The 20,561-nt window shown below is 40.3% G+C and overlaps 1 protein-coding gene and 1 pseudogene across 2 annotated transcripts in view; one reads left to right on the forward strand and one right to left on the reverse strand.

Annotated features, from left to right (window-relative positions):
- Window positions 1-20,561, reverse strand: part of Impg1 (interphotoreceptor matrix proteoglycan 1) — a 152,882-nt gene that overhangs the window by 121,791 nt on the left and 10,530 nt on the right. For both annotated transcript variants that reach the window (XM_006511328.4, NM_022016.3), the window contains 3 exons: window positions 6,090-6,320; window positions 736-902; window positions 434-462 (listed from right to left, as the gene is read on the reverse strand). In XM_006511328.4, the coding sequence (XP_006511391.1) occupies window positions 434-462; window positions 736-902; window positions 6,090-6,320 (427 nt within the window). The remainder of the gene's footprint in view (window positions 1-433; window positions 463-735; window positions 903-6,089; window positions 6,321-20,561) is intronic.
- Window positions 16,685-17,603, forward strand: Gm18292 (predicted gene, 18292; annotated as a pseudogene).

A 20,561-nucleotide genomic window follows, 5' to 3' on the forward strand; every position in this document is an offset into this window, starting at 1 on the left:
TAGCTCAGTGCTTCAGTAATTTAGTTTGAGAAATAATAACGCTTTACAGAATACCAAATGAGAACTCAAAATTCAGGTTACACTCTTACCGTGGTAAGGATTTTCCTGATGTAACTAATAGTTTGTCTTAAGTCCTAAAAATTAAACTTTTAATTGCTCTAGATTCTTTAAGTGAAAATACACATTAGATACGTATCACAAAGTGAGGAATTCCATTTTCTTACACACATCGATCTATCTCTGTCAGGTCTATCCACTTTCAGTCTCTGCACTCGTTTATCTTAGAGCAATATATGCATACACATTGTCTATCAGAATAATCTAAACAGATCTTGGCGGCTGACAAATCGTCAAGGTACAATAGCTTACTTGCACTCCATTATATGATCTTTTGAAAGTCAAGAGTATCCAGAATTCTACTTTGGGTACTTACCTCCCAGGGAAGCTTCTCTGTTTTATTCTCTGGAAAAAAAGAAAAAAGAAGAAGAAGAAGAAGATAAAAAGTAATTTTACCCAGAGATAATGTCAACTGAGGAGCTAAAGTCTATTTTCATTCTTTCTGCCTTCAACTACACGTCAACCTGCCTGTGCAATATTATTTTGCAGGAATAAAATTCCTGTCTGTCTTATCAGCTATCTCTAAGTATTTTGTCAAGTAACTCTTATGCCTTAGTAACCATTTCAAAGGGGCAGGGGCTGGGGCCCTGCTGCTCCTAGGATATTGAAAAGGTTTACCTGCTGAAGAAGATCTAGGTGCTCCTGGGAGTTGCTGAAGTTTTTCCCAATGTCAAAGAGGCAGAAGGTTTCTTTCTGGCAGAGGCTGACCCAGTCTTGATATTCCTCTGTGTCAGGAATTCGGTCCAGAAAGATACGATATGCTTCCCACACGACTTCTTGACATACTGTAACACAAAACAGTTAAAGTTAGCCATGCAAAATGGAAAACCCTGTTCCCTAAAGCACACAGTGTCACAATACAGAAAGTGTTTTCCAGCTTATGTTCACACACTAATTTACAAGTGTGCTAGCCTGTGTTAACTGCCAATGGACACAAAGCAGAACCAGAGAACATCAAGAAGGGATTGTCTGTCTACACTGGGTTGACTTGTGGGCATATCTGTGGGGGGTTATTTTATCTTGATTGCATAATTGAGGTAGGAACATTTCTCCCCTCTCAACCTATGGACATTTAATCATCTAAAATGTTCCAGCACCTACTATGTGCTAAGAGAAAGATAATGGGGCATGAGGTATGGATGGATGGCCCTTATATTCATGTGGAAACCTGTAATGGGGCAGGGGCGAGATACCTTGCCAAAGCATAAACTTAAATTACATAGAAATGAGACTCAGAGGGACATGCAAAGGAAATATGGGTATGTGGTAGAGAAGGAGATGTGATGTTTTCTTCAACTGAGGTCATTGGCCATTATTCACAGACTCTACTCCTTGCAGCTCAGATTTTGTTTTATTATGAAAACTCTGTGTCACTGTTTCTAGTTTTCATTCCTCCCTTCAGTGATGGCCATTGATGGTCACCATCAGAGAGGTGCTTAACTACTGAATCACATCTCCAGCACTACCTCCCCTGAAGGACAGCCAGCTTGTTAATCTGTTTGTTAAAAGAATTTGATGGCTCAATAGTCATAGGGCACAGGAGACTCACACTGAATCACAAGAATGACCTGAGTCTTGTTTTATCTTAAGTATCAATATTTACAGCCAACTGAAAGCAACATTCCTATTAATTATTTAAGCTCATGATGGAAAACTGTAGATGCCAATGGAAAGATGTGCTGTAGCAGTACACAGGTTAAAAAGTTAGTATAGGAGGTTAATAAGATATGTTAGAAGATTCCACTATCAATAATGTTTGTGTTATTTATTTATTTATTTATTTATTTATTTATTTATTTATTTATGTTTTATTCCTACAGTCTGAGAAGGAGTTAGAACTTTTGGGGGAAGAGATGGACATCCTCTGACTTTCTAATGAAAACTGGTCGTGGGAGGTACAAGATGAGGGAAAACCAGTTTGGAATCTTACTCCTGCGTCTTGTGTCCCACCTTCTCACCCACATCATGGTTTCTTTTCTTTGTGCTTTCTGTTTTGGAGGCGAAAAGGATTTCATATCAATAAAAGGCCACGTCATTTGCCAGCAGCATCTGGCCAGAATCGTCAGGGCAACCAATCTTTCCACAGTAAATCACAGAGGTAATGGGGATAACTGTCCTACTGCTCAAAAGTCTAGTCTCTCACCTTGAATGAAAACACAGGCAAGCAGTGCAGAGCCCCATATAGAAAATGTGCTTTTCAGTGTGACCTCTCAGCTACCTGCAAAGATGACAGCGCCCATCCTGACAGCAGCAGAATGGAGCACATGGCCTAGTGCTCAGGAAGCACACTTGGAAATCTGCAGACTTGTCCAAACTCTAATAGTTGTGCGTCCAGCATTTGCATGCCCCCTGCCCTTGCTGTCCTCCTAGCCCACATGCTCCTTCTGTCTTTGGGAATATGTTTTTCACCTTTGCCTTTCCCCATGAGTGTACCTTCTAGTTTAGTTCAATCCCTACCCAACTGCCAGAGATACAACAATACATAAAAGGAACTGTCACTGCCTTTGAGGCTTAGTGTTAGTGTCTTTGATGGAAAATATCCATAAACATCAGGGAGGCTATGATTCAATATTCCCTTCTTGTTACCAGGGAGGTAAAACCTTGGGTGTGTTGCTTTAGGACACAGATAGTTTTCATTTTATTTCAGTCCATTTTCATGCTTGGACTAACTTTATTCAGAGTTTATCTTATTAGCTATCCCCAGTTAAGCCTAAATTCAAATTTGTAGGCTTTGTAGACACATGTGTGACATTAGAAATGTGTGCATTACATGTATGTATGTGTGCATTATATCTATGCAAACATATGTTTCTCTGTGTATATGTACTCTCTCTCTCTCTGTATGAGTGTGTGAGTACACATGTGTTCAGTTTTCTCACTGCTTGGAGCCTGAGGACATATCAAGACAGACCTCTGCAGGTGGTGCCCTGTCATACAGGGAAACTGAGGGTGAATTTTCCTCCTTCTACCCTTGTTGGACTTTCCTCCATAGACATCCATACTTGCTTTAGATAAAGACACTGAGAAGAAAATAATTTACTTTTGAAGCACAGGGAAGTTGCTTAACGATTTATCTGCCAGGGGCATTGCATTATATATGGAGCTTTGTGTTACGGATGTAACTCGGGACACTTAATCATGATGATCACCTTGACAGGTTTTCACCATGGGAGCCTACCTGTAGGCATGTCTGTGAGGGTTTCTAAACTTGCCTGAGGTAGAAGACTTTCCCTAAATGTGGGGCAGGAGAAGGGGAGCAGAGTGTGCTGTTCTCTCTGCTTCCTGAATGGAAGAGCAATAGGATCAGGCACCTCCTGCTCCTGCCGCAATGTCTTCCCTGCAGCAATGAATGGTATCTTCCAAGAGTCAATCACCCTTTCTTTCCTTAAGTCATCAGGTATTTTTATCACAGTGACAAGAAAAGCAACCCATCAAAACAAGAACCAGTGAATTTTCTTTATATCCTTTCTGAGAAGTGTATGTGTGTGTGTGTGTGTGTGTGTGTGTACATGTGTGGAAGTCAGAGGACAATTGGTGGCAGTTAGATCCATTCTCTCCTACCTTGTGGGTTTGGAGAACTCAAATCATATCCTCAGGGTTAGTGACAAGTCCTTTTTCCTGCTGAGCTATCTCAAAAACCTAAAAGGTGGCTTGATATTTGGACTGAGAAAGAGCAAAGAGAAGGAGAGCCTTGGGCTACAGCATGGTGGGGCACGGGAGTCTGGGTATCTTTGAGGAAGCTCCACTGGAGACTGTGAGAAACCAGCTCACAGTGCTAGCATTTGTGCTCCGGGACAGCATTGTAATGATTCCACACAAGGCTTCACACATTTCATTTGTGGTGTTTTAAGCTTGGGGGTTGAGGGAAGAAGAAATAGTTCGCGATTTCTATTTGATGTCCTAATGGGGAGCTTTTTCCCCTGAGTCTGTTGGAGGATGTCAGCTGATCATTTTGTAAAGGCAGTGATGAGACCAGTAAGTGGGTCAGTCCATCAAAGGAGCCCAGCTTTGTGGTTAGCTCTTATTTCTTGTTTCTTTGAGAACCAATTTTTTAGACTTAAGAAACACACACTGATGAATAGTAAAATTTCACATCACCCAAAAGTAACCATAAAGATAATGGACTGTCATTTGCTGAGAGGAGAAAAACAGTGTTTTGTTCTGTTCAGGGAAACATGAATGAATGAGGCAAGTCTGATCAACAATAAAGAACTTTGAAGTAAAATTCAGGACTCAAAATTTGGTCATGTGATAGTGTATTCCAAATACCTCTGGTGAATTATATATGTCAGTGTTGTAAAGAATAAGAATTTACATTTAAAAAGTAAGCAGTAATGTGTGTGTGTTTGTGTGAGTGTGCATACATGCACTCACAAGCACACTTCTGTTCATTAACAAACTTTATAGAACTTGCTGGCATTGTTATCTGATCAATGTGTAGGCACACTCAGAATAAATAATTCACACATCTCTGTCTTTTCCTTACATTTCTGATGGATGGGATCCTTGCTTTCCATATCCCTCAGCGAGTATTTTACTGAAAAACTTCTGTGGAGAATGTGCTAGGGCCTCAGAGTGTTTATACAGGATACTTCATTTCTACGACTAGGGTTTTCCTTTTGAGTGCAATACAGTATTTTCCATTTATCTACGACTAAGACTTTTGTAAGGAAGTACAGAGATCTTTCCTTTCACATACAATTAGACATCTAAAAACCCAATGAGAACTCTTAAGATGATTCTAACCCCAGCACCCCCTACAGATAGATATAGGTATCAAAGAGGATCTCTGGATGTCAGGATCACAGATGTGTTCTCAACTGTAACAAGGCACACCTCATCACAGGCTGGCACTGAACCAGTTGCTCCTGTAAACCAACTTTCAACAGAGCAGGAGGATACATATTTTGGCATGGACACTAACAACATCTGGTGTCATGAAGGTGGGAAACCCCAGTCCTCTCCACTTTCACATACAAGATGAACTTAGCCCAGAGAGACAAGATGCTTGTCATCCTCTGGAACTATTTAGAGGACAGAAGCTCAGCGACACATACAGTTTCTTTTCTTTTAAAGGAATTCTCTTCTAAAGTTATGTGGATTCTTAGTCTATGCTAAGTAAACAAAATGAGCAGGACATCTGCTGGCAGCTGTGGTTGACTTAATTCCTTAATGATTTCCAAGAATGTAAGACATTTGGTAAAAATTTTGATGTGCCTCAGCCCAAAGGTATAGTAGGTAGCACCCTGCATACTCTGGAATCCATTTGTAATTTGTGTCTCCTCTGTACTTCAACTTGCCCCTAGGTTTTCAAACTTCCAGAATTTTTTTTGAGTCAGCAATAAATACCATTATTTATTTGTATTGTAATGTTGTTAGGTTGTAATGTTGCTTTTGAAAAATAAATCCTAAAGTCATAAATCAGCTTTTTAAGTTTCCTAATGTGGCTACTATCCTAACAATATTAAAATTCAATAGTAGACTTTGGAATAAACAAATCAAGTAAAACCTGTATATCAAACATTTTTTTTTGATTGTTTTGCTGGACCCTAATGGTTCCATGTAGCACAAAACAATTATTTTTTTAAGATTATTTATTTATTTATTGTAAGTATACTTTAGCTGTCTTCAGACACCTCCAGGGGGTCAGATCTCACTATGGGTGGTTGTGAGCCACTATGTGGTTACTGGGATTTGAACTTGGGAGCTTCAGAAGAGCAGTCAGTGCTCTTAACTGCTGAGCCATCTCGCCAGCCCCCAACAAATTATTATAAATCACAAGAGCTCAGGAACGACACTGTTCTGTGTGTTTGTGGCCCGTGATGCCATTGGATCAGAGGATTGATATCTACAGCTCCCATGGGGGAGTGAGAGACCATGACTATAATGTTTAGGGCTGAAGATCATCTGTGGGTGTGTAGGTTAGAGAGGATAAAGAGAACAAAGGGTTCAGCTCCCATTGCTGTCCTTACCTCTCAGTCTATAATATTCTTGAAGACTTGCTAAAATCTGTCTCAAGGATTCCTGTGGACAGATGTTAGCAGCTGGGAAAAGTGCTGATCTTTTGGTTCGAAGCTTTGGCAAATCGAATATTCGTTTCATGGTTGACACTTTGTGCACTGTTGAAGTACTTTCAATTGTTTCGATTCTTGGGGTTTTGTCTATGTTTTTAATTTCAGAACTGAATATTTTAATAGAGGTATCTGTAAGAGAAAAATCGATTTCATGGTGAATATATATATAAATATATACTCAAGTGCACATGTGCCTTATGTGGATAGTGAAATAAACAAGCCCTCTAGTTTACAACATTTCTATTTTGGTACAGTTGACAACTGTAATTCCGAAAAATGACAAAGCAGTTTCAGAAACAAGAGAAGAGAATAATGAACTGGTAGAACATTGTTATATATATATATACATATACACACACATATATATATATATATATTTATATCTCCAAATTACCTCACCTTAGGAACTGCCAAATATCAATACCACTTCCCACATATTTCTTTGAAAAATCCCTCCCCACTCAGCATTCATCCTGTCAAGAGATACTATAATCAACGTGGGAGATGATAAAGCACTGTGGTACCCAGAAGTGTAGTCCCAGTGAGGAAGCAGAGTGCTTCTAAAAACCACAGAGCAAACCACAAGGGCAAAACCTTCCTGCCTTTACTTGGCAGCTCTAGGATTTTGGGACTTCAGGGTTCAGAAGGGAATAATCTGGCTGAGAGTGTGCTGGGGGCACCAGTGGACTTGGATGGTGTTTGCACAGGAGGAAGCCTGGCATTCTGTGAGCAGCAGCAGAGGGGGCCTGAGGGAAGGACAGGGAGGGGAGTGGCTGAGAGGATACAAGTGCAGAAGCCTGTCATTGTGGGGACAGCAGCTGTGCGTGCATCTGCGCTCTCTCCACATTCATCTCTCTTCTTTTTCTTTTTTAAGTAATTTGCACTTGTCTTTTTTTCCCGTGTTATTTTCATAAAACCTTTTCAGTGTAGACGTTATGAAATTTTAGAAACTTCCTAGAAATTTAGAAAAATTCATGCCATTTTTCTCAGTTTATCATTCAGGAGGATTCTGAGGCGCACAGGTAGCAGTGTCTTCTGTCCCACATTGCTTTGCCTCCTGCTTTTCACTCACACTACCAACGAGGAAGAAGGAAGTGTGGCATTTGCTGCTGGTGGGTATTCAGGATGCCACTCTATGTGGGAAAGTGTTCACATGAAGATTTCCAGAGGAATGCCCATAGGGGTTTTTTTTTTTTAAACCAATATCAGTAACATTGGGCTTATTTCATGTGCTCCTTAACTGTTAATGAAAGAGGAAAATTTTGATGCACTCATAACATGGAAAACAGGTCATTATTTTTTTTTAGCTTGCTAATTATTTTCTTTTTTTCTCTTTTATTGGGTATTTATTTCATTATGGATCCCCGGATATGGCAGTCTCTAGATGGTCCATCCTTTCGTCAAAGTTCCAAACTTTGTCTCTGTAACTCCTTCCATGGGTAAAACAGGTCATTATTAAGATGAAGAAACTACTAAAAAACATATATCATCAGCCAAAATAATTCAGACACACCAGAAAAACACAATGTACTGTTCCAGTCCCGAGGAACTCTCTCAATTTAAACAGTGGCCAAGATCACTGGATACCTGGGTCAGAGGCAAGAATAAAGGATTGACTGGTAGAGTCATATATGAGTATTTTGGGGTGGGGAGCAAAGAGTGCACACTTGAGAAAATTTATTAAAATGTACAATTAGTGGAGCACATTTTACTTTTTAAAAAATCTTGTTTCTCATGGCTCAGCAGTCAGGAGCATTTGTTGTTCTTAGAGAAGACTCAGGTTCTAGCACACACATGGTTGCTTGCAACTGCCTCTAACTCCAGTTCTACACTACCCAATGCCTTCTTTTGACCTTCAGTGGCAACAGGCTTACATGGTGCACCTTTATATGTTCACGCAAAATGCTCAAACACATAAAATAAAAATGAACGTATCTTTTAAAAAATTGTATCTCCATTATAAAAAAGAACAAGAAAGGAAGGATGTATGGAAAGTTAGCCACACTCACGTGAGTTGCTCACTCTCTGAAGCTCCTGATATGGCTTACAGAGACAACTGGTTGTATTAAGGGAACACTCGTAGCTGACATCTTTTAAAACAGGTTACAGAGGAGACAATCCAGCAGAAGGTCAAGCCAAACAGTGAAGAGCAGTTCAAATGTCACAGAGTTTAAGTATTTCCTTCATAACTGGGATGAACCCCATGGCATTCCGAGGAGTCTCTCAGACAGCAGTTTTTAGGAAAGACGCTCGGGGACGGAAGCCATGTGAACATTGATTGGCTCATGCAACCACACACTAGAATCGGTATGCCTGAGAAGCACACAGTATCTGTGATCCCTGAATATCCCCAGGGGATTCCAACTTCCACTGTTTCAGAATCTATAAGTGCACTGCCATCTGGAGTGAGGATAATCATGTAGAACTGGTGTCCACAAGCAGGAGGTTAACAGTACACCCAGGGGAAGCTGCTCCTGATTAAAATGGAGCTCTGGCTGGGACTCTGAGTAGTGCACTCACCTTGTGAACTCCCCCACAAGCCAGATCCCAGCATTCTCTCTGATGGTTGCTAGCAGCAACCAGAACAGTATTCTCCTCTTTGTGCTGAAGGTTAGCTTTCCTCTTAATGGAGTCTGAGATAGGCTGTCTTTCTAAATCAAGACTAGTTGTTGAGGGATGTGCTACTGATTGTTGCTAAGGATTCATAGGGGAGGAGCCTGGGACTACCTGGATTGGCTCAGTATTTCTGTGGCAGTGGAGTCAGCCTGAGTCAAACTGGTAGCATGGTGAAGTGGAAGGGCATCGATCAATGTTCAGGCGAAGCTAAGCGTTCTCCATCTTCCTCCGGTTTCTTAGATGCCATGATCATTGGATACCCCAACTGATCTGCTCTCTCTTTTGCTTAAAACCAGCCAAAGTGCTCTTCTTGTATTAGTATTATAGTTAATGTTTAGTTCACAATACTTCATCTGTGTTTCCTCCCCAGTCAATGTGCAAGGGGGCTGATACTAGGGAGTTTGGACTCCAACCTAAGGATATTTGTGGGGCAGTCAACATTGACAAAAACATGTTCATTCCCTTTCTAAGGATTTTGAGTTGCTAAAAAAAAAAAAAAAACAACAAAAGGAAGGATAAAAGAATGAGAAATGGAAATGTTACATATTTGAGTGAAGTAAAACAAAACAAAAACAAACAAAAAATAAACAAACAAAAACCCAAACCAATCCAAACCAAACCAAACCAAAAACCCCGAAAGGACAGTCTAAGAGATGATGAAGTTGCTCTCTGGTGAGGTCACGAGGTCAGTAGAATTACGGTTGTCATTGTCTCATGAGAGATAATGTAGCTACTGAGCTTATAAAGATTATTGGGTACACTTTCATGACTTTGATATCTTTAGTTTATGCACATATTCAGAAACATAGACAAAAGTTTAATGAGAATCAATTGTTACCTGAAGACTAAGAACGGGAGCCTATTTTATAAAGACTGGGAAATCACATTTTGATACAAGGTTTCTAGCTCGGGCTCCTTGGTGGAATTTCAGGTGTGTGCCACACCCAGTTTTTACAAAGTGCTGTGAATCAAATCAAAGCTAGGGCCTTACTTATGATACATTCCTAGCCCCAGAAGATTGGAAATGATTCTTATTGTAATTTTAAAATATCTATTTATTATTTTAAATTTACATGTTTAAGTGTTTAGCCTGTTTGTAAGTCTGTGCACTGTGGGTGTCTGGTGCTCACAGGAGCTAGAAGAGAGCACCAGATGACCTTGAACTGGAGTTAAGGACAGTTGTAATCCACCATGTGGGTCCTGGGAACTGAACCTGGGTCTTCTGTAAGAATAGCAAATACTTTTAACTATTGAGTATCAAGTTCCGTGAATATTATTTTGAGGCAAAAAATAATTTTCTAAGTCAATCATAAAATGTGAGCATGTACAGAAAGGAAGGATATAACTACCACATGTAGGAATCTCTAAACGATGTTCATAGTTACAGACAGAAGCAAAAGGCAATGGGATTCTAAGAAAAAACAAGCAAGCAAACAGCCCCACTCAGATCTCTTGTTTAAGACCAACAAATATAAAATGCTACCAAAATTCAATATATTACACATTTGGGGATAGTACACAGTTGTATTTGTTTTAAATTATAGTATAAGCACCAGGAAAGCAACCCTTTATGTTAGTCATCTAACATAATAGGAAGTGTTTGTGTCCTCTATTCAGCATCTAATATCAGAAACCCAGGGCACATCTTAATGTTGTTAAGCATAATATATTCATTAAAAAGAAAAAAATTAAAAATATTTTTGAATGAAAATAAATAGAACAGAATGGAGAGTTTTTGAATTTTTAAAATATTTTTAATTAGGTATTTTCTTCATTTACATTTCAAATGCTATCCCAAAAGTCCCACAGACCCCCACCACTCCCCTACCCACCCACTCTCACTTCTTGGCCCTGGCATTCTCCTGTACTGAGGCATATAAAGTTTGCAAGACTAAGGGGCCTCTATTCCCAGTGATGGCCGACTAGGCCATCTTCTGATACATATGCAGCTAGAGACACGAGCTCTGGGGATACTGGTTAGTTCATATTGTTGTTACACCTATAGGGTTGTAGACCCCTTTAGCTCCTTGGGTGCTTTTTCTAGCTCCTCCATTGGGGACCCTGTGATTCATCCAATAGCTGACTGTGAGCATCCACTTCTGTGTTTGCCAGGCCCCGGCATAGCCTCACAAGAGACAGCTATATCAGGGTCGAAAGGAGATGTTTTATGTATAAAATATGTTTTGGTAAAATCAGAGTTTGCCAGCAATTTTAATGCAACCAATTAAGAACGTGGTACATGCACCAGGAAGCGTATTAGTGTCGCCTCTGGCGTAACAACAAGCCTGAGAGTGGCTGGGGGAAAGCTGGCACTTGCTATAGGTCTGTGACACTAAATAAAACCACACCAGCTTTTGCCGTCCCTGCTCCATTCAGTCTCCACTCCCCACACTGAGGCAAGACCATTATCCTAGGATAGCCCAGGCTATCCTAGAATTCATGCTCACTCTCCTCAGCCTCCAGAGCCCCAAGATCTTAGTTGTTTGCTACCATTCTAGGCCTACACTCATTCTCTCCTCTCTACCCTCCAAAGGTAAGATTTGTGTACCTTTTTGCTGATGTTTCCTCTCCATTGTTGGCTTTGATGACATTTTACTGAGAATGAGCAGAAAGTGAGGAAAGTCTTACAATCTTCCATCGCTGTATCTGCTTTAGCTCATTCCTCTGTGTGCATGACCATGCACTTATTCTTTCTGCTATTAATGCACTTTCTTGATATGGTGTTGTCTCCAGCTGCTGAACCATGTATACTTAAGTCTTACACTGCTTCAAAACCTCTTATATCTCCTTTCACAACAAAGCAGGCTTTACATAAGTGAAGCTTCTAATTCCACACATACCTCCTTCTCTCCCCCTCTCTCCCTGATTTCTTTTATCTCTATATTGCGAAGTGCTCCTGAATGTACCGAGCCATTTGTATTCTGTTTGCTAAAGGCACACCTCACCAAAGATGCTGCCATCTCCATGATACAGTGGACATGATACAAAGACAACCAATGGATGTTTGAAAACTTTGATAGAATCATACCTTAAATACACAGCATTTTCTACATTTAAATCTATACATTTAACAGTCTTTTAATTGAAATTATTAATCTCTTATATACAGTGACTCATTTAAGTTTTGTTGTTGAGGTATGAAAGAATTTTTGTTTCTTTCATGACAGTATCTTGCATAGATTCATTCTTATTGTATATGTAGGTCACAGCAACCATATCACAGGATTGTCTTTTTCTTTTCTTAGGTTAAGATGGTGAGAAGCACCTGAAAAAATGTTCAGCATCCTTAATCATCAGGGAAATGCAAATCAAAACAACCCTGAGATTCCACCTCACACCAGTCAGAATGGCTAAGATAAAAAAATTCAGGTGACAGCAGATGCTGGCAAGGAAGTGGAGAAAGAGGAACACTCTTCCATTGTTGGTGGGATTGCAAGCTTGTACAACCACTCTGGAAATCAGTCTGGCGGTTCCTCAGAAAATTGGACATAGTACTACTGGAAGATCCTGCAATACCTCTCCTGGGCATATATCCAGAAGATGTTCTAAGGGGTAAGAAGGACGCATGCTCCACTATGTTCATAGCAGCCTTATTTATAGTAGCCAGAAGCTGGAAAAAACCCAGATGCCCCTCAACAGAGGAATGGATACAGAAAATGTGGTACATCTACACAATGGAGTACTACTCAGCTTTTAAAAAGAATGAATGTATGAAATTCCTAGGCAAATGGATGGACCTGGAGGGCATCATCCTGAGTGAGGTAACCCAATCACAAAGGAACTCACACAATATGTACTCACTGATAAGTGGATATTAGCCCAGAAACTTAGGATACTCAAGATATAAGATACAATTTGTGAAACACATGCAACTCAAGAAGAACGAAGACCAAAGTGTGGACACTTTGCCCCTTCTTAGAATTGGGAACAAAACACCCATGGAAGGAGTCACAGAGACAAAGTTTGGATCTGAAACGAAAGGATGGACCATGTAGAGACTGCCATATCCAGGGATCCATCCCATAATCAGCCTCCAAACGCTGACACCATTGCATACACTAGCAAGATTTTGCTGAAAGGACCCAGATATAGCTGTCTCTTGTGAGACTATGCCGGGGCCTAGCAAACACAGAAGTGGATGCTCACAGTCAGCTATTGGATGGATCACAGGGGCCCCAATGGAGGAGCTAGAGAAAGTACCCAAGGAGCTAAAGGGATCTGCCACCCTATAGGTGGAACAATAATATGAACTAACCAGTACCCCGGAGCTCTTGTCTCTAGGTGCATATGTATCAGAAGATGGCCTAGTTGGCCATCAGGGGAAGGAGAGGCCCATTGGTCGTGCAAACTTTATATGCCCCAGTATAGTGGAAAGCCAGGGCCAAGAAGTGGGAGTGGGTGGGTAGGGGATTAGGGGGGAGGGTATGGGGGACTTTTTGGATAGTACTGGAAATGTAAATGAAGAAAATACCTAATAAAAAATTACAAAAAAAGATGCTTTCCTTTGTTTCCCAATGATAGCCCTTTCTGACCTTTCTTTGACTTGTGTGAGTTGCCAGCATGACCACACTCATACTTTGGGGGCCATTATTAAGTGAAATAAGTTCTACTGGAAGGTGATCACTGGAATACTGCAACAGTCACTTTGAGAACTAAGATAGTCACTGATTAAAGGGTATGTAATGTGTGTGCACGAGAGTGTATACACACACGCGTGCATGCACACATGTACAGCACACCCTCCCCCCTCCACATACAGTGTGGCTACTCTTGATGAACAGATGCTTGACCTCCTTGGCAGAACAGAACAGAATGGAGTGAGGTTCTGTCATGGGCAGAAATGAAAACTTTGCAGTTGTTTCTGGTGCTCTGCATTTAACAGTTTAAACACGGTGGACTGATTGATAGAAAATGGAAATCTTAGAAAGCAAAACCCTGACTACGGGAGGACCAGAGAGTGCAGACAAAGTGTGATGAAGCACAGCCCCTGTGATTACTTCTAAGGGTTGGATAGTGATAGTTTGTGGGGGGAAGAGCTAAGATTTAGCATGGGAAGGATGGTTTCTGCTTGGCTTGGCAAATTCTTATGAGACTGATGAAAAACGTTAGGGTGAGAAAAAAGGAGAATGGCATATTTGTGGGCAGGTAAGTCCACGAGAAGACTAAGGATGAGGGTCAACACGGATGCACTAATTTAAGAAAAGAGGGCTTTTCTTTTCTCCAGTCACTCTGCCTGTTAACCAGATTAGTCATTAGTTGGAGAATCTTAGCTAGATTCTCCAAACCAATATGACTATAGCATACTTTGAAGATTGCAAATATATAAAAAGATAATCAATGGATGTAGTGACTTTAAACGTTACCTTATTGTAGGGACCTTGAATCTTTTGTTTCTTTTTTAAAATTTGGTTTGAGTTGCAGAAGAATGTCTACTCGCTAATGTAAAGGAAACCCTACAATCAAGGGAATCTTTTTCTAGGCAGAATTAAAGTGGATGCCATGTGGTCTCAAGGTTCATTAGTATCCATGGAGCCCATGATAGCCTATAGAATAGCTTCATCCTTGATTATGTATGTTCAGAGGGATTTAATAGTGCATAGTGATTGTGAGAAGTATTGTTTTTCCTATCCAGATTAATTGCACAAGGATGTGTACTAGCTGATATGAAGGCCTGTGCACCACTCCTTACCAAACTTTCTTTTAGAGGCATGTTTTTAGCATCTCACTCTTCCAGGCTTCTACAAAGGCTTGCTTTACACTTACACTGACAGCAGCAGACACAGGAATAGTGGAGCGGGCCTTTCTTTGCAGCAGCTTTGCAATGAAAACTCCAGCCATTTGCACTTAGCAAATCCATTATGTTTTCCTTGGGGAAAAGCCTCAGTGTCTTAATGAATAAACTAATGGGAGCTGAGATAAAATTTACTGGAATTTATACAGAACACTTGAAGAATATAACTGTATAGAGACAAAGTGGCTGGCATTTCAGGCCTAAACCACCAATGGGAAGTTTTTAGAAAGAATGCCACTAACGGGAGTCAGGGGCTTCAGTATTTATGAAAATTCTAGACTTGTTTGTAGTCCATTTTATCCAGGTCATCTTCCTAAATTAGTAGACTCTCAATTACATAATTGAATTTCCAAAGAGCAGAGGCAGTTAAATAGATGCCATGTTCAATGCACCTGAATATGTATCATCAAATTAGTCAGGTTTCTCAACACTTTCTTTGTTGCTATTTGTGAAAAGCATGCATGTTAAATGCTGCTTTCTGAATGCTCATGTGGAGAATGCAGGCATCTACAACTTACAGTGTCCTCTGTTCACCCACATCTGTTTTCCAATACCCCTACCCAATGCCAGTCCTGTTCTGTGACCTGAATGTCAAAATATATTGGAACCAATGAGGTAATGAAAGGATGTAGAAGTTACGGAAGCACCCAGTTATTCCCTTGCATGAATTATGCTGTGACTAAGCATTTACGCTCGTCAGCATGCGGGCGGATTATCAACGATGCACGGCGTAGATGCTACCTTAGTGCCTTCTCTAACTTGGGCAAATGTCATGGCAACCTTTCTCACTATTAAAACCGTCACTTCCCACTGACTCTCCTCCAAAGAATTAGAGGGATTGTATCATCTCCTTATCATAACATTTGGTTTATCTATTATTAACTTGCTATGTCAGAAGAGAAGGGGTCAGGATCTTAGAAGACAATGATTTTCTATCTGTCCATGTTCATGTCTCAGGCCTCTATTTTACCCCCTGCACTTGGACACGGAGAAACAATTCTATAAGTGAGATGCTGGGAATTCTGAGGTGAGGAGCCAAGGATCCTGAAATCATACCATGTTGCTAAGCAAGAACAGAACTGAAGTCAGAGCAAGAGATCGGTAGAAAAAAAGAAAGGCGGTTTCCTTTTTGTGTCTAAAAGTGGTGAGACTTTGTTTGAATCAACTCATCAGTGGTTTGTGTGATTCGTGCCTAGGAATCTAGTAGAGAAAGTTTCAAAGGTCTATGTTACAAATGTACTGAGAAGAGAATGTGTGAGAACTCCCAAGCCCCTCAGTAGGGCAAGAAGGCTAAGTGTATAGAGAAGGGGAGGGGTGTTCTCAAAGTTAATCGACTCCTCTAACCCCTGAAAAGGGATTAAAATCACACTGGAGCCACTTGTTTTAGAGGGTGGTGACAGAGCGAGCCACATAGCTGGCTTCCTCAGAGATCTTGGATAGTGTGACCTTTGGCTGAGGTCTCCATACACCCAGCTTCCAGCTCAAGGCACTGGAGCACACTTCTAGGAACTGAGAATGCCCTTGCCTCTTCAGCAAGGGCACATACATTCTAAAAGAAGGCAGTTCTGTTCTAAAAGTGGGAAAGAAAAACAACCCCATATTTTCATCACGTTGTTTCTTCAGAGAGTGGGTGTTAAATTTACTCAAGTGTTTTAGCAAACATTCTAAGATACTAGGGCTTATAATAGATTTTTCATATGAATACTTGAGCAAACTCAGAAATATCTTTTCCCTTTACATATGAGCCTGTATGGAAGGCTAAAGAGATGGATATCATAAACTACAGTTAATTGTAAATACTTTATTTTGAAAAGTGGTGAAAGGAGTTGGTTTTAATGCTGAGCCTGAGTGGAAGTAAGCAGAGAGGTCAAACTAAGGATAGGAATGTGGTAAAACTGCTAGCTAGCTGAGGAAACACCTCACACATGACTGCCTATGTTTCAGGAACTGACTGTAGGAATTCAGGGCTTCTTGTAGCAGCTAGACTTTTAACATTCTTCAAACTCCATCTAAGATGTATGGAATATACATCTTCTTATATAGACAAAAGAGATTCCATCAGTGAACTTATAACAATATCAAAGATGAGCAGCCTGGGCCAACAGTGGCTGCAGGTAGTAAGAAGGAGACCCAGCAAATGGGATGGGAGTAACAGAGAGAAAAGGTGGAATTTCTGTCTTTGTTCACAATTATTTCTATTAAGCATGACAAGTAGTCTAACTAGCTAATTATTCACACACACACACACACACACACACACACACACACACACACACACACACACACACACACAGAGAGAGAGAGAGAGAGAGAGAGAGAGATATTTATAATTCTTCTGTATCATCTCTTTAGCCTTCTAATCTAAGACATCTATTCGAGTGTTTCTAGGACATGACTAAGGGTTTGAGTGTCACCTGATTAACTTAAAAGATCACTTCCAATTAATTCTCCTTGAGAATCTCATGCCTTTTTGACTTAGGTTCTGGAGATGGAGAAGTCAACAACATCACAAGCCCCTATTTTGGAGAAATATTTGTCATCAAGCTTTCTGACATCGCCAGAAGAGGAAACACTTGAGAGAAATTGGAGAAGGGAAAACCATGATTAAAATAAATTGCTTGAAATTATTTTTTTCTGAATAAAAAATGAAATAGATATGCATGATGTCATCAGCTGGACTCAGCTTTGATTTTTCTCAAAGGATAAAAAGCATTTATCAAAAGGATAAAAAAAGCATTGCAGCCAATGGGAGGTGGGCTCATTCTTGTTCTGTCTCTGCTCTTTCATCCCCAGGTGGAAAAAGTAGATGCTGAGTGGGGGAAGCTGTCAGAAGTCTTGGTAGTGAGACAGGCTTGGAAAGAATCAATGAAAGGAAGAGACTGTCAGAGTGTTCAGCAAAGCTATGCTTGTCATCAAAGTTCTCACCAGGCCGCTCCCTATGTCTTCCTGAAGGTGACATGTAAAGTGACTACCGTGGCTTGGATGGTGTGCTCTTTGTTCTCAAGACCAGTATTTATAGAGACTCAAGTCTTCAGTCTCCCATTATAACTGAGAGAGAGAGAGAGAGAGAGAGAGAGAGAGAGAGAGAGAGAGAGAGAGAGAGAGAGACAGACAGAGAGAGACAGAGAGACAGAGAGAGAGACAGAGAGAAAGACAGAGAGAGAGAGACAGAGAGAGAGAGAGACAGAGAGAGACAGAGAGAGACAGAGAGAGAGAGAGCATTCAATGTTGTGACAGGGGCACTTCTCCGAATTGCCATTTTCAATAGCATGTAAGGAATTTTAAAAAGCTAAACCATTATTTCATTGTAGTGTGTAAAAGGGATGTTTAAAAAGAAAAGAAAAACCAAAATCCTGTGGATTATTATCAACTATTTATGAAGTCATACTCCAATGCAGATCATTCTCCAATTATGATGGAAGGCATATTTTATACCTAATTCCTGAGGGACTCATTTGCAGACATAGTCATAACTTCATGGAATCATCAAACAGACTGCTTTTTAGTAAATGAGAAGAAGCAATAAATCTGTCCTTTAACTTCAAAAACTGGTTCTAACTCTTGCTATTATTGTTCAAAAAATATTCTTAATCATACTAAAAAACTTCTTTTTAAAGATAGGTTTGTATGCATCACAGCTGTGCACCATCCCAAGGAGGTCAGGAAAGGACAGTGGCTCCACCGAAACTGGCATTATAGGTGGTTGTGAACTCCCCAGCATAAGTGCTAGGAACTGAACCTGGGTCTTCTGTTAGAGCAATATAGGCTTTAGCCACTGGACCATCTCTCCACCTCTAGAAAATGCTTGTAGCAGAGAATAAGAATACCTTGTCATAAAACCTGTAGGTTGAAGTTGAAGCAATGTCTAAAGTTATCATAGAAATGTCTATTTAAGAACTACAGTTAAGAGTCACTTCAATACTTCTGTAGAAAGAAAGCAAAGTAGAAAAATGTTGAATGTCTATACGTGAGTTATAAGTTTGTGTGAGCTACAGCAATATGGTTTTGGACTTGAGAAATAACCTGCAGTGGATGGCTTAAGCACACACATGAAGAGGAGGCAAAGAGCAGAGGGGAGTGGAGAAACTTCCCAATTTGTGAGGCTAAAACAAATGATTACAAACAGCAAAGCTGATGCTAGACTTTACATCAGTTCTGTACACGCACACACAGAAACAAACACACAGAGGTGGGGGGACAGAGAGAAAGAGAGAGAGAGGGAGGCAGGGAGGGAGAGAGGGAGAGGGAGAGGGAGAGGGAGAGGGAGAGGGAGAGGGAGAGGGAGAGGGAGAGAGAGAGAGAGACAGAGAGAGAGAGACAGAGAGACAGAGAGACAGAGAGAGAGAGACAGAGAGGAGAGATAAGAGATGGGGGTAGGGACAGGGGGAGAGGAAGAGGGAGAGAAGCACTGTCTTAAAAACCTGAAAGACAAACTATACACATGTTTCCCCTGTCTGTATGTCTGTATGTCTGTATGTCTGTATGTCTGTATGCCTGTGCACCCACTGATGTACCAGCAGGTTGCCCCTGGAGGTTGGAAGAGGGTGTCAGATCCCTTGGGACTAGTATTGGTGATAGTGTGATCCATCATGTGAGTTCTGGGAATTAAACTCAGGTCCTCCACAGTAGTCAGTACTGTTATGAGAGTAAGAATAAATGCTACAAACTGAGATACTATTTAAGATAAGTGGCTGCCAGGGAATTTTAAAAGAATTCCTCAGTAAGAAGAGACCAACAGGCTGGAGGGACGGCTCCACTTGGTGCTCTTGCAGGGGATCTGGATTCCATTCCCAGCACCCACATGGTGGCTCATAATGGTTTGTAACTCTAGCTATAGGGGATCCAGTGCCCTCTTCAGGTCTCCAGTTGCAAAGGTAGTGTCCTCATGCACATGCAGGCAAAACAGCCATACACATAAAATAAAGCCAAAGAAGCCTTTAAAAAATGATAACCCAAACATCTGAGTTAGACATGGGAAGGTACTATCTCAGAGAGGACGCACAGATCCAGTCCATGGGGGACGTGCTGAACCTCCCCAGGCACCAGAAAATCAAAAGATTGAAGATCTAGAAGAGCATCATTTATACTGCACTGTTCTATCCCATTAGTGTCAAAAAATAAGACATTTTATTTTAGACAAACTTCAAAATACATCAGGCAGTACCAAATGTGGACAGGAAATTGGGACAAAAGAGCTCTTATCATGGGGCTGGATGTATAGATAGTACAGACTCAGCAAAACAGTTTGGCTTTTACCATACAATTAGAACTGTGCATTTCTATGTCCCTGTAGCTCTTCTCCCAAGGACACATTGCAGGGACACTCCTGTTAGTGGAAAGGAACACAGACAAGGTGTTTGTGTCAGTGCTGTGTGTGACAGTGAAGCTCATCAACAGGAGAATGAACATGTAGTATATTCATACCAGACAATTTTATGTCTAGTGCCTCTCTTAAAACCACCTTTATTGTACATTTCTTATTGTTGTGTATATTAATATTATTTAGATTTATTCCTATTGTTGATTATTTTTTCTAGTCACTGTAAATGATTAAGATTCAAAATATAAATGTTTTATACACACACATATATGTTTATATAGTGAAATTATATATTATATATTTTATATATGTGACTACACTGTTGATATATATATCAATGATTATTATACTCAAGAAAAAGAAAAATACCCATTTTTACCACAGTTAATTAACAAAAATTTTTGCTTTGTGTTAAGAATATCTGAAACCTATCCCTTAACCAGGTTTTATATATTATTAATTTATCATATTGTTTGTAAGACCTCTGGTCCAATTTATATCATAGAATAGGAATTTTATGTTTTGACCATTCTCATCCCTCCCTGACTCTAGAAACCACCACTCTATTCTGTTTCTGTGTATTTAGCTTTTAAATAATGTAAGTTAGCTCATACAATATTTTTTCTGCATCTGACATATATTC

The sequence above is a fragment of the Mus musculus genome, chromosome 9, assembly GCF_000001635.26.
Source record: "Mus musculus strain C57BL/6J chromosome 9, GRCm38.p6 C57BL/6J".
NCBI lineage: Eukaryota > Metazoa > Chordata > Mammalia > Rodentia > Muridae > Mus > Mus musculus.